Source organism: Hydra vulgaris, chromosome 12 (genome assembly GCF_038396675.1).
Source record: "Hydra vulgaris chromosome 12, alternate assembly HydraT2T_AEP".
In the NCBI taxonomy this organism is placed as follows: Eukaryota; Metazoa; Cnidaria; class Hydrozoa; order Anthoathecata; family Hydridae; genus Hydra; species Hydra vulgaris.
Genome location: NC_088931.1, coordinates 4,630,001 through 4,645,696, shown reverse-complemented (window position 1 = coordinate 4,645,696; position 15,696 = coordinate 4,630,001). Strand labels below are relative to the sequence as shown.

General features: G+C 28.6%; 1 protein-coding gene across 3 annotated transcripts in view; it reads right to left on the bottom strand.

Moving 5' to 3' along the window:
• Window positions 1-15,696, bottom strand: part of LOC100199050 (transcription initiation factor TFIID subunit 3) — a 103,666-nt gene that overhangs the window by 68,440 nt on the left and 19,530 nt on the right. For all 3 annotated transcript variants that reach the window (XM_065811286.1, XM_065811288.1, XM_065811287.1), the window contains exon 2: window positions 9,813-10,061. In XM_065811286.1, the coding sequence (XP_065667358.1) occupies window positions 9,813-10,061 (249 nt within the window). The remainder of the gene's footprint in view (window positions 1-9,812; window positions 10,062-15,696) is intronic.

Sequence of the window (15,696 nt, the reverse complement as noted above, 5' to 3'; positions counted from 1 at the left end):
GACCTTCCCAGCCAACATTTGGTCCTTAAAAACGTCTTTTGAACGTTCAAAAATAATTATGCAAGGTTTCCAGCATTAAATAACAGTTGTTTTAATCTCAAGAAGCCATTGCTATGGTGCATTTTTTTTCAAAGATTTACATTAAAATTAATTTTTACCAACTCATTTAATGTTTTTATTAAATTCTAATGATATATTTTATTATAATATTTTACATCGAAAAAAGCCAAAAGAATATTTTTTTAATTTTTGACAAAAAGTGGGTGTATAAACCACCTTAAGCGTTACTGATTTTTTTTATGGCTAGAAAGTCACAGATAGAACACTGCCTGTAGAAGATTTGAGCAATTTGACTAAAATTACCAGGTAACCTCTAAACCGCTCAAACTGTTTAAGACAAAACTTGTGCTTATATTATATACACATGAACAATTAAATGAATTTTTTTTTATAGGTTTGTAATTACTTCAGATTTCTGTTTGGTCTCTTGCTCTCAATATCCTTATGGCCTTTGGTGTCACTGTCATTTTTTTAGATTCATCTTCAAAATCTAGTTTATAATGCTAATTTTAAAATCAAAAGGCTTTTTTGCATAAATGAAAGGTTTATTCAAAAGATGTATACCTGATTCTCCATCCAATTCAACCAAATCATTGCTTTCATTATCAGAAAATTCAACAAAGTTTAGAAAATTTATATTATGTTATGAAATGTCAAAAAGTTTAAGTGAAAGCAGTTAAGTGCGAGAAAGTTATAGTGATTTAAATTTATGTTGCACCTTTAAGGCACGACCCAGTTTGAATAGGGTTTATAACTATTGGTTAAATTTTATTTAAGCTTAAAATACTTTAATAAAATATCATCATGTGTAAATTTATTGTAAGTGCTTAAGTCTTTAAAGTCTGGACATCATAAAAATATTATGGAGAATATAAATGTATGTTTAAAATATTTAAATAAAAGGTAAAGAAAACTGTGGTAATTAAACAACTAGATTGGATAATAGTTGTCAGACAACTTTTTGGATAACAGTTGTCAGACATAAAATAGTTGCTTACTTTTACACATTAAACGGGTAGTTTTCCTTTGCATTTAATTAACTTAAATAAGATATGTACTTAATGATTTTAATCATGACTTTTTATTAATTGGTATATATAATAATTTTTTATAAAAATTAATAGAACAGTGTTCAAAACCCACTACCTTACTAAACAGTGTAATGTCAGTCTCTATGGTTAGGGCTATGAACTTAATTGATGCCTCTGAAACACTTTTAAAAATTATGAATAACTTTGTTTTTATAAAAATCTGAGAAAATGATATCCAATTTGAGCAGTTAATTGGAGTTTTGCTCCTCGGTTACTTAAAACATTCACTAAAAGTGGCTAGCCAATAACTCTTTAACATGTAATATAGCCAATAACTCTTTAACATGTAATATAAAGGCTAGTTATTGGCTAGCCAATTTAGAGGCTGCCACTAATGGTCCACAATGTAACCAATGAGCCTTACTACAGTGGAAAAACAGTGAGAAACTCTAAAAGTACCTATATAAGTCTACTAAAATTCTGGTGTAAAATGTTTTCTGGGAAGGTTGTTTAAAACAATAATTTGCAGTGTGTATTTTTTTCATTAAGTCAAAATTAGCTTAAAAATACTTAAAAATTTATTACTTAGATTAAAAAAAAGATGTTAGAGGATTGTTGTAAAGTTTATATTCTAAAGTAATCAAAAATAGTATTATTTGTATATTCAAAATGAGCGCATTTGCTAACTATAAATCTCTATCTCTATATATTATTGCCGAACTTAATAGTGCTAGTAGTAGTAGTAGTGCCCCTTTCGACATTTTTGACCTTTGCAGTCTTTGCAACGGAGGTAGTGGCGAGAAAGAGTCAAGTTTTACAGTTTGATTTTCACTTTTTCCCTTAATTTTGATCTACAGCATTTATTTCCATTAAAAAAATCATTACATAGTTTTAATAATTTTCGTTTAACAACGTGGTCGAGTGCACTGAGCTTCTGAACAAGTAAACCGTGGTTCGAGTCCTACCACTGGCAATTTTTTTTTTTTTAATTATTTTAAAATACAAAATACTTTTGAAGTTTTGTAGAGATTATATATAAACATATGTAACGATATTATACACTTTAATGAACAAAAAGATTTTTAAAAAGCTAAAATTTCTATAAACATCAAAACACCGGGAGAAAAAATTTGTTGCGTATGTGTCATGATTGAGATACTTATGTTATTAATGTGCTCAGGTACTTTAAAACTTTCTTTTGACAATTAAAAGTTTTTTTTCGCTACATTTATTTTTTTAATATAAATATATGCTGCAGCTGTTTTTCAAATTGCCTTAATGTGCTTAATATGTCTTTCAAGAAAAACACAATTAAATAAAAATTATTAGGAGAAACTCTTTGCAAAACATTTTTTGAAACAAATAATTTTTATGAATTTTTTCAGAACTTTTTAAAAATATATATTCAATAACGTTTGAATACATATTTTCAAAACTTTTTACAAAATAAGCTTAACTAGCTTATTTTGTAAAAAATTTCAAAATTGATTTTTTTTAACTTGAGACATTTTGAAAAATGGCTGCAGTATGGATGATACAATGAATATGTTGAAATGAGATAATTTGACACAAAATTTAAAAGCTCTTAACAAAAGCCACTAAAAATTAAAAGTAATTGCAATTCAGTGCACTTAAAAATTTTAATAAAGTGTGTTGGTGTTTGCAAAGAAACATTATATAAATCATTTTTTAATTTTAATATCAACTAATTTTTTTTTTAAACTTTGTTACGCTTAACCATCCCTATATAAACAATGTAAAAATATGTTATTTGTTTATATATATTGTTTATAAAATTTAAAAAATCCACTTATATAACGTTTTATTCAGGATCGTATATAATATAAGTAAACTTTTCTAATAATTACAAGTCTTTTTTGCTCAAACTGTTTTGTTTTGATTTTTTGTTGGTATGTTATTATATTTTAAAAAATTGACAAGATTGAAAAAAAATGAAACATATTGTCACATCCAAGTGGAAAATTCAAAACTTCAACTTTAGATTTGCCTCTCTCTCGATAATTTCTGATTTCTAAAATTACATCATCTGCTTCTAAACTATTTATTTATTACAATTGTAATAAATACAATCTCTTGTCTGTGAAAATGATATATCTGTACCAGTTTTATATATTTTTATGTATTTGTATGCAACATAATTAAAATTAATCAAAAAATGCAAGATAAATGCAAAAGGAATTTTGACACAAAGGTTTATTTTGCCATAAAATGACGCCAATGCGCAAAATCTTTTTGGCCTAACTTTTAGATTAGCATTTAATATTATTCTTTAGTTTTTAATCATAATCATAAGAATGAACTTTTTTTTTATGACTATGTTTTAGTGCTCTAAGATCTTCTTAGTTCCATTTGTTTAGCCTTAAACAAATGGAACTAAGAACGTACAAACGTCTGTAAGTGTAAACGTCTTTAGCATGTGTTGAGTTTGCAGGCATTATATGGAATAATCACGTACAATATATCTATAAAATGAGAAAACTTTAAAATTTTATTTTAAATTTTAGAAATCTTATTTGATATATTATTATTTTTTTGCTAGAAATATATAAGCAAGATTGAAAAAATTTCAAAATTTATTACGCTAGGAGGAGGTCTTAAACCCTCCAAAACAACACTAATGACAGAGTACTTAACCACTGAGCGATCAATGAAATGCATTTAACAGAAAAAAAAACCTAATTATAAGTCTCTTATAAGCTCTACGTATGCGGAAAAGGTGCACATGTTAATTTTTTTGCTCTTAAGGTTTTTTTCAGAACAAAATTATTTTACTAGAAAATATTGAAGTAAATAAGGAATAGGTATAGAAATAATCGGTGTAGAATAGATGTGTATAGAAGTGATAGGTTTTTACGGATCTGGAGAGCTAGGATATATAAAGAAAAAGTATAAAAAAGTTTGGTTAGGAATTGACTTACGAAGACCCATATTTTTACAGGTCCAATCTTAGCTAGTATTGTATTAAAACCTTTATCTATTTAAAATATATTTTCATAAACTTACAATATATAGTTTTATATTCTGTAGTAAAAAAATTTCCCCTGTTTTAATTGCTTGTCTGTTTCTTTACCCTCGATTTTACAATTATTATTTGCATCAATTTAATTTTTTGGATAAAAAAGAGTATAAGATTTATTTTAAAATAATAACTTTTAAGTTATTACAAAATAGATTTCAAATTCATTTATAAGCAAAAACCAGTAAGCTTAGTAATAAAAAGCCTGTATAGTTTCAGTAATGCAACACACATTCAAAAGCAAAGTTTATATTTTTTAGACATTCAATTTAGTAAATATTACATCCAGCAAAGAAAATTTTCTTAAAAACGTATATAAAAAATTGTTTATTAAACTTTTTTTTTTGAAAACCCAAGTATGAGATTTGTTAACTAACATATTATATAAAGTTTACTTGAACTCAGAAACTTAAAAACGCCACAATGATATGAAAAATGTAAAAATTTTGAAATGTGGATTGTTTAGTTTATAGCTTGATTTAAAGAAAATGAATAAAAAAAAACATACTCGAATGTCATTTTTATAATCCCCATGCATAAACCCTTTTTTTTGGATGCATTCAGTAATGCAACACATTTTTTTTGGATGCATTTAGTAATGCAACACATTTTTTTCTGATGCATTCAGTAATGCAACACATTTTTTAAAAGGGCTCTTATATTTACAGTTTTTTTTGCTAAAACAATTTTTCAAAAACAACATATATAAAAAGTTAATATCTTTTTAATTGATAATACTGAAAAAAAATATTAAAAATTACTAAGCGGCACAGCAATTATCTAAAATCCTGAGAGCTAATGACTTTGTTGCAATAACGAACAGAGAACCATATACTGACGATGATGATGATTCAGTTAACTTTATTATTACAAAAAACATTTTAAAACCCAAGACAATTAGAAAGCACTATACCTCATTAATTGTTTTTTTAAATCAACAAAACAACAATAGTCTTCAATAAACTCTAACGCTGTCATAGATACTTCATTCCAAATATGTTAACCAATCAAAAGTGTAAGAAAATAAGCAACCCCGCGTAACCCAAAATCATATTAATAATTAAATAATATATGATAGAAAAAAAATCGTTGCACAAAAAGCATTAAAAATGTCACCGGCATGCATGTAAACATGTAGTGAAGGATATAAGAAATTCTCTTAAAATAGTTTAGTTAGCCTTATTACAATATTTATTAAATAATATATTAATAAATATTGTAATAAGACTAACTAAATACTGTAATAAAACCAGATAAATTTAAGCCAAATGAGTGCTTAAAAAATTTTTTGGGTGATATAACAATGATATAAGTCGTGATATAAAAACAATGTACGAAGGGAGAAAAAATATTGTTTAGAAGTAAAGTTTTCTCTACGGTCCAAATTAAAAGTAACTTTGAGACCATACCTAAATTCGTATTTCCAAAAAATAAAGTTATTTCTACGGTCCGAATTAAACATAATTTTGAGACCATAACAAAATAACAACGAAAAAACATACATCAACAAAAAATGTCAAAAACCACTAGTTTAAAAGAATAGCTTTATATATATATATATATATATATATATATATATATATATATATATATATATATATATATATATATATATATATATATATATATATATATATATATATATATATATATATATATATATATATATATATATATATATATATATATATATATATATATATATATATATATATATACATATATGAATCCTAAAAAGAAAACTCAATCACACATGATAGCCACATATACATAGCATACAAATCTATATCTACATTCCAACTACATACTATATATTAAAAGAAAATATTATCTAAATAAGGATGAGTTCAAACAAAGATTTTCAAACATTAAAGCCATTAATACATCGTCAAATAAAGTTGTCAATATATATATAGAAGATAATTAAAAAAATATATGTGATCAAACAATATACACTCATTTGATGAATCAATAATATATGAAAGAATGTGAAAATTCCAATTCAGTTAACTTTATTATTACAAAAACCATTTTAATGAGAATGGGACTTAGTTCATGTCAAATCTATTCTTCATAACAAATGAAACTTATAATTCTAAGCATTCTCCAGAAAAAAAAACTTTATATATATTTATATTGAAACGGAGCATAAAACACAAAAGTTATTTTTACCAACAATTAATATTATAATAAAAACTTAATTTTTTCCTTTTGATATACAATTTCAGAAAAAAAGAAAAAAAATCCAATAAATACTTCTACAGTTCATCTCAATGGTCAAAAAATGCAATAATTAAAATATTTTTATTCATAAAGAGTGGGTCACACTCACATAAATATTTTTAAATACCATAAAAGTTTTTTTTTGTATCAACTTACACTTGCACTTTTCTACACCAAAGAAATATTTGGTCACACCCATTGAAAATTAGGTTGTATCTAATTCCTTAAATATGATTTAATATCTATATAAAACTTCATATTTTCATATTCTAAAAATGTTTTAGATTTTTTAGCCCAAATTTTTTGATTTGCTTTACTTTTTAACAATAGCATGCTTTACTATTGTGTCTTTATCTGACCATTTGTTCAACATATCTTTTCAAAATATCTTTTTTATCTTTTTTCCTGATTCTTTCCGTGTTTCACTTGAACTTGGTCTAATTCTTTGATGCATAGTTTTCCAATTTTTCAAGATGTTACAGCAAGTAAATTTTTTTATTCCAAATGGTATGCAACGTGATGGTTAATCTTTTTTTCATTTCAAATCTTTACCAATCTTTAAATAATTTCTATATATACATATATATATATATATATATATATATATATATATATATATATATATATATATATATATATATATATATATACATATATATATATATATATATATAAATATATATATATATATATATATATACATATATATAAATATATATATATATATATATATATATATATATATATATATATATATATATATATATATATATATATATATATATATATACACAGGGGGGTGCAAAAAAAAAGCCACACTTATTTTTTTTTTTAAACAGCAACAAAAAATGAGTAAGACTCATATAATAAAAGTAATATAGGACAATTTTGATAAAAATGTTTATAACATCATTGTATATTACATATAATAAAAAGAAATTAGGATTTGTAAAGTATTTTTTAGGTTTCAGCTGTTTTAGTACTTAATTGGCCATCCTTTGTTTTTTATGACTTCTGCGTATCTAGAAGGCATACTATCTACAAGTCGTTTTAATAAATCGTTTGGCCAAGCATTCCAACCAACAAGAAGAATTTGGAACAAATCATCTTCATTTGTTGCTCTTCGATCTTTCAATTTTCTATCCAATATAGACCAAAGGTTTTCTATTTGGATTTAAATCAGGAGACTGTGCTGGCCAAGACATAACTGGTATCAATTTAGATTCTAGATATCTTTTATTTAACTGTGCTGTATGTTTAGGATCGTTATCGTGTTGAAAGATGTAGTCACTATTAGGAAAAAGTTCTTTTATACTTGGTCCAAGCTGATTAACTAAGATTTTATGATACATATGCTGTCCATGATGCCCTTCATCTGGTAAAGTTTTCCAACTAAAACAACCCCTAACATTAATCTTTTTGTCATATTTAATTGTTGCCTTGCATGTTTGAGGGTTGAATTTTTCCCCAATTAATTTCCAACAGTGAGATTGACCATTATAAAACAAAACAAAAGGAGACTCGTCGCTCCAGATAACTTTAGCCCATTGTTCACATGTCCAATCTTAAAGCTCAATGCACCACTTTAATCATTTTTTTCAATTGATTTCACCAACAAAGGATTTTTTAATTTGCTTTCCAGAAAAAAAATCATGCTTTTATTCTGCGAGATATTGTCCACTTTGAGATATTATTAAAGTTCAAATCTAGTTTTATCATGTGAACATGTGATTTTACGATTTTTTTTGACAGCGTTAAAAATGTATCTTCTTTTTTTTAAGTTTTAGGCTTTCTCCCAGATCTAGCAGACCTTTCAGTTTTACCAGTGTGTTTATATTTCTTTACCAATCTACTAATAGTTAAGTTTTCTCGTTTAAAACACTTTCCAATGCTTCTGTGAGGCTCTCCTTGGTCAGCAGCTTCAATAATTCGTCCAATTTCTACATTCGTTAGATGTTTTCTAAAATATTAAATGCGTCCATGTTATTCTTTTTTTTAAAGATTTTATTTATGTAAATATTAGTTTATATATAAACATACCTTTTCTGTCCTAAATTTTTCACTACCACACCCAATTTTTTTTGTTTTGCTTGATTATACATTTTATACTTAAAATGAAGAAAAAATATTAGTGTGGCTTTTTTTTGCACCCTACTGTATATATATATATATATATATATATATATATATATATATATATATATATATATTTATATTTATATATATATATATATATATATATATATATATATATATTGCAATTAAATTTTATGTAAGTATTTAGCAAATTTATGAATTAGTGATATTGTAGTTTTAAAGTTGTTTTTTAACAAAAGAAAAAGCATAGTTTATTTATTACATTTTTATTGGTTTTTTAAATAAATCATAGGAAGAACGCTGTTTAGAAATAAAATTTAGTTTATGTGCTGTAGGCGAAGATTTTGTTAACAGCAAATTGTTTTAAAAAATAAGTAGACAGTTAGCATATATTTACAGTCTACATCCAGTTGTTTTAACCTCTATAGGGAATAAGAATTTACTTCTCCTACAGTAGTTGTTTTCACTTTTTAATAAAAAAAACACTCTTTGAAATTTTAGCATAGTATGATCTGTAAAAAAGCATGAGAATAACAGAAATTTGAAAAGTAATTTTTAATAACTTTTAAATAAATAAATAATCTTATTATACTTTAATTAATTTGAAAAAAAAATGAATGAATTTTTTTTTAAATAAAACTTTTCAAACTTGAAAAAACAAGTAATTACAATAAATAAATTAAAAACTTATGAAATAATATTACATTTGTTATCTTTTTTCACATATTTATTTTTGTATGCCGACAGATTCAGGTTGGCAATGGTATGTTGTCGTAAAGTAAAGATAGGTTAGCTTTTACATCAGGAATGCCAAGTGCCTGAATTTCGCAGGCTGTATATATACATATATTATGTATATAAACATATTTTATATACACATATACATATATATATGTAATATTTATTTGTATATACATATATATTTACATATATATGTATACGTCCTTACGTATATAAAATATGTAAGGACGCAATTTCCTAATTTTTTTTTTGCTCCCTTTTTAATGTAAAAAGGTACGCTTTAACTTTTAAGAAAAATAAGAAAAAAACGAAGAATAATGAAAGAAAAGATTGCTGCCATATACCAATCCCTCAGTTGATGTAGCAGCACTCCTTTGCGGCAGCAGGCTATAAGATACATGCACTGAAGCTCCATATATGTACTGACCCTCTCGCAACTTCCTGTTTTTAATGACATTATTTGTGTGCGTCTAATGCTGCATTTATGTATGTATGTATGTATGTATGTATGTATGTATGTATGTATGTATGTATGTATGTATGTAAGTTTATATATATATATATATATATATATATATATCAAACACGAATTACATACTATTTATTTATTTGTACATAAATACCTTGCTTATCATCTTCAGGATGCTCTTCTTTTATTTGTGGCATGGACAAAACTTCAACCTTAGGAGGAAACTGTTCATCTTCAATAAATTGAAGTTGGTTGTTACTTAAACAGTAAGGAAATTTTGGTGGTGGTCTTAAAACAGGTGAAGATTCAACTTGTTGCACATAATCCTCTAGTTCATGTATGTGAACACCAAGCTGCTCAAATGTTAATGAAACATCATCAAGATTAGGAACAGTACGACAATCTGAAATTTATAAACTGTATAAATTTAATTATTTATCAAAATATAACTTAAGTAAACATATATGTTATTAATGAATATACAATATGGAAATATATAAGCAGATAAGTAACCTTATCAGGGGCTGTTTTAGAGCATTTATTGCCCAAATTCAGAAATTTAGAACTTTTTTAATTTTTATTTTTATTTTTACGGCAATTACTGTTTTTTTTTTGCGAAAAAAATGCCTACATATGGCAAATTTTGTTACAGCGTGGGGGTAACATCGCCCAAATTATTTTCCTAGAATAGTCTCTGTTTATATATACAAATACACTAACAGTAAAAAGTTTTCAATCAAAATTTAAAAATACTTAAATACAAAGATACTGTTGACGATGTTTAAATCTAAAGCAACACTTGTGCTATAAACACAATAATTTATAACACAAAGTTAAAACACGATTACAGTGTTTTACACATAAAACACAAGTCACAAGGTTTTAAAAAATAGCAATTTATGTGGAAGTGTTACTTTAGTATCTAGTTATATTTTTTATTAAATTTATTAGTTTCTCTAATAATTTTTTTATCCACATCATAAAAGGACGTTGGTTTTTGTTTACCCCATGAAAAGAAAAAATGGCCGTACATCATTGTGCAAGTGACCTAACAATGCCCTGTGTGCACAAATACGCCTCAGTGCATTCTTCACATTATACTAAGGTAAGATGCTGTTTATAATATTTTAAACTTTATAATGAAAATTTTTATTTTTTGAAAGGGAAAGATAATTTTGCAACTTTTTTAAAACTATTTTTTAATTATCCTAACTTTTATTTATAAAATCATCAGTTGGAAATATAAGATTAGTAAAGAAACTTTTACAGGTATTCATGAGTAATTATGTTCAACTTGCCAATGTTTGATGTCAACTGTATTGTGACAATTTCATCAATTGTGTTGTCAAACTGTATTGTGACAATTGATGTCAACTGCATTGTAACAATTTTGATGTAAACTGTACAACACCATTTTGAAAATTATGAATTAAAAAGATGTGCAGCGTGTGTAGTGGAGGTGATTGATTGTGACAGTTTGGGGTTTCTTTGCTGGTCACAAAGTAGGAGATTTAGCCAGATTTATGGAAATTAATGATAAAACTCATTATCACAAAAGAGTTATAAACAATCAGTTAGTTTTTTAGCATAAAAATTTTTTAGCATAATGAATCAATTATTTTTTTAATTGATTCATTATGCTAAAAATAATCAAAACAATTTTTTAATTGATTCATTAATCTAATCCTACTGAGTTTTTGTTAATGCCCAAATTCAAGCCAGTGGACTTGTCTAAAAATCATGAAACTGATATGATCATATTTTTACATTAATTACTTTGTATTAATTTAGAAATAATGACTTAAAATATAAAAGTCAATCATTTAAAAGGGTTTAAAAATTAGTTGTCCTAGGTACAATAAACTTATTTTAATTGTACCTAAGCCCACCAGTTATTATACCTAGGGCTCTATGAAAATTAGGTTTAACTCCATAATAACACATTATTATAAATCACTGTAAAGTATACTAATCTGTATCATATATTTACACAAACAGTTCTGAACATTAGGTAACACAATTTGATTGCAAAACTTATATAAATAACAAAAGTGACTAATAGTTCTGAGCAAAATTAACAAACAAGTCATATATATATATATATATATATATATATATATATATATATATATATATATATATATATATGATAATCAATAATAAAATGATAACAATATAATAACCTTATGAAAAACATTGTCTAAACCCATATTGAGAGGAAACTTATTGAACATCACATTTAGTACTTAGGTAACAAACAATATCATATACAAAAACCTATAGAAAAGTATATTTTCTATGATTGTAAAACAATACAAGGTACCAGCAGCAAAACTTTACTTTAGACCATCAAAAAGCGTTTTCCGATTATAACTTGCTGTGGCAACATTGTCTAAGAACCAAAATTTGTTGTCAGATCAGTTTATCCTGTTTAAAAATTGTTTACAGATTTAAAAATTGTTGTCAGATCAGGTTATACTGCTACTGGTAACATGTAACCCAGTACAATCTGCTTCATGTCCTGCTGCCTTGTAGGATACGCCTTTTTAGGCAAAGGCTAGGAGATGCCAACTCCGATTTAAAACACCCCCTGCCTTGGGGCTCTTGGTTGAGTAAAGGCTAGAGATGGTGTCTCGATAAAAATACTCATCTTGGGCAGATGTTAAATGCACCCAGCTACTGTCTTGTAGAAGGCCTCCTAGGCAAAGACTTAAGGGGTAAACAGATTCTATCTGTTGACCAGCCTCGCACCCCTTCTTCATCTATTAGGCTGGCGCAGATGTATTTTTAATACATTGTTTCCAGTTTAGGATGTTGAATGCTGGATCTTCTTGACTCAATGCATGGGTTTGCTTGTGTCACTGTTTTTATGACTAGGCAACTCATTCTATTATCTCCTTATGAGGGTACAGCTCTAAAACTCAGTTTTATGGTTCTGAGGCCGGCTGGTAGTCAGGTTTCCCGAACTCTGTGGTAGCTCTCAGAGAGGCTGATTCCATCAACAGCTGAAAAATATCAAAGTATTAACAGTGCCATGTTGCGCATGGATGGTGTCCCTGTTTGTACTTTTGGTGTGCATTGCGGAGGCCACATTTGAAGCCCTTTGTTACGGCTTAGGGTTTATTAGTAGTAATGAGGCAATTGCTTGGGCTATTAAACAGTGTTCTGAGTACTATCTATGCTTTGAGTCAAGTTCTTCAATCTAATTTTAAAATGAATAAAGTACCAAAAACTATAAAACACAAAAAACCATCATCATCACCAAGTTCTCTAAACCTATCATTCACTAATATTCGTGGTCTTCGAAGTAACTTTTCTTCTGTTGAGTCTTATCTCTTGCAAAGTTCACCAGACCTACTTGCTCTTTGTGAGACTAATTTGAGTTCGGCTGTCTCATCTTGTGATCTTAGTGTTGATGGTTATCTTCCTCTGATTCGTAAAGACTCCAATAGTCACATGCTTGGCCTGGGCATTTACATTCGTAAGAATTCACCTGTTTGTCGTGAAACTAGGTTTGAATCCACAGACTATTCTTTCATGTGCTTTCGTTTAGCACCACTTCACTCTATTGCCTTTCTCTTTGTTCTATATCGATCTCCTTCATCTCAAGACTGTACTCTTTTTGATGTTATTTCTGATCATATTGACCAAGCCCTCTCTCTTTATCCATCAGCTAATATAGTTGTTGTCGGTGACTTTAATGCTCACCACTCTGAATGGCTTGGCTCTAGTGTCAGTGACTCTGCAGGCATTAAAGCCCACAACTTTTGCCTTTCTCAATCCCTAACTCAAATAGTCAACTTTCCAACTCGCTTTCCTGACAACCCTAATCATTTACCTTCTCTACTCGACTTATGTCTTGTTTCTGATCCTAGTCAGTGCTCAGTTTCTCCACATTCACCCTTAGGTGCTTCTGATCACAGTTTGATCTCTTTAAAACTAATATCTCATTCTTCTTCATCACCTGAATACCCCTACTATCGAACCTCTTACAACTACAGTAAAGCTGACTGGGATTCTTTCCGTGATTTTCTTCGTGATGGCCCTTGGGTAAAAATCTTTCAACTTCCTGTCGACAAATGTGCTTCTTATATAACTTCGTGGATTCAGGCTGGCATGGAATCTTTTATTCCCTCTCGACGATTCCAGGTCAAGCCTCACTCTCCTCCATGGTTTTCCTCACACTGTGCTGCTGCGATTGCCAATCGAAACCGTTACTTCCATATTTATCAGCAAAACAATTCTCCAGAAAACAGACGTCTGTTTATTACTGCTAGAAACAACTGTAAAAAGGTTTTGTCTAACGCCAAAACCCGCTATTCTCAGGTCATGAAATCTCGTATCTCATCTCAAAAATTAGGCTCTCCTGACTTCTGGAGAATCTTTAATAATATCAATAATAAGGGCAAATCTATAATTCCACCTCTCTTGTATGGTTCAGACTTTGTCACCTCACCTAAAGACAAAGCCGAACTGTTTGCTAAAAACTTTTCATCAATATCATCTCTTGATTCCACTAATTGCGTTCTACCTGATATTGCCAACAAACAGGTTGATTCATTGCTTGACATTCATATCACTTCAGCATCTGTATCTAAAGTGATTTCCTGTCTAGACTCTTCTACAGCTTGTGGCCCAGACAACATACCTGTTATTGTCTTGCAGAAGTGTTCTCCAGAGCTGTCGTCTATACTCTCAAAACTATTCAACAAGTGCTTATCAGAGTCTTGTTTTCCAGCCTGCTGGAAAGCCGCATCTGTTATCCCTATCTTCAAAAATTCTGGGGAGCGATCTGATTCGTCTAACTACCGTCCCATAAGTCTTCTTCCTATCATAAGCAAGGTTTTTGAATCTTTAATTAACAAACACTTAATTTCTCATCTTGAATCTAATAACTTACTTTCTGACCATCAATATGGATTTCGATCTTCTCGTTCTACAGCTGATTTGCTAACAGCAATAACTGACAGGTTTTATCGTGCATTAGATGAAGGTGGAGAGGTTAAGGCCATCGCTCTTGACATTTCAAAAGCGTTTGATAAAGTTTGGCATGCTGGTCTTCTCCATAAGCTTTCTTCTTATGGTGTATCCGGCAACATCTTTAAGATTATTGAATCCTTCCTTTCCAATCGTAGCATAAAAGTTGTCCTCGATGGACAACACTCTTCTTCTTATTCTGTAACTTCAGGGGTTCCTCAAGGTTCTATCCTTGGCCCTATACTCTTTTTAATTTACATTAACGATCTTCCAGATATTCTCACATCTAAGGTGGCATTGTTTGCTGATGATACAACCATTTATTCTTGTCGTGATAAGAAACCAACACCCTCTGATTGCCTGGAGGGGGCATTTGAGCTTGAAAAGGATCTCACTTCTGCTACAGCATGGGGCTCACAGTGGCTGGTGAACTTTAATTCAGATAAAACTCAATTTTTTTCAGCCAATCGTTATCGCAATAATTTAGATCTTCCTATATTTATGAACGGTGATGTACTCGATGAGTCACCTACTCTTCATCTTCTAGGATTAACTCTTACTTCCAATCTTTCTTGGAAACCATATATCAAATCGGTTGCAAAATTAGCATCTGCTAAGGTTGCATCTCTTTATCGAGCTCGCCACTTTCTTACTCTGGATTCTATTCTCTACCTCTATAAATCTCAAATCCGGCCTTGTATGGAATACTGTTGCCATATCTGGGGCGGATCTTCTAATGATGCCCTTTCTCTTTTAGACAAGGTGCAAAAACGCATTGTAAACATAGTTGGACCTGCTCTTGCAGCCAACCTTCAACCATTATCACATCGTCGTAATGTTGCTTCTCTTTCTCTTTTCTACAAATACTATAATGGGCACTGCTCGAAAGAGCTAACGTCTCTTGTGCCATCTACTAAAATTCATTCTCGTGTTACTCGTCATTCAATTAAGTGTCATCCTTTTTCTGTGACTGTTCCTAAGTGCTCCAAAAACGCTTATTCGTCTAGTTTTTTTCCTCGAACATCAGCTCTTTGGAATTCGCTTCCTTCATCTTGCTTTCC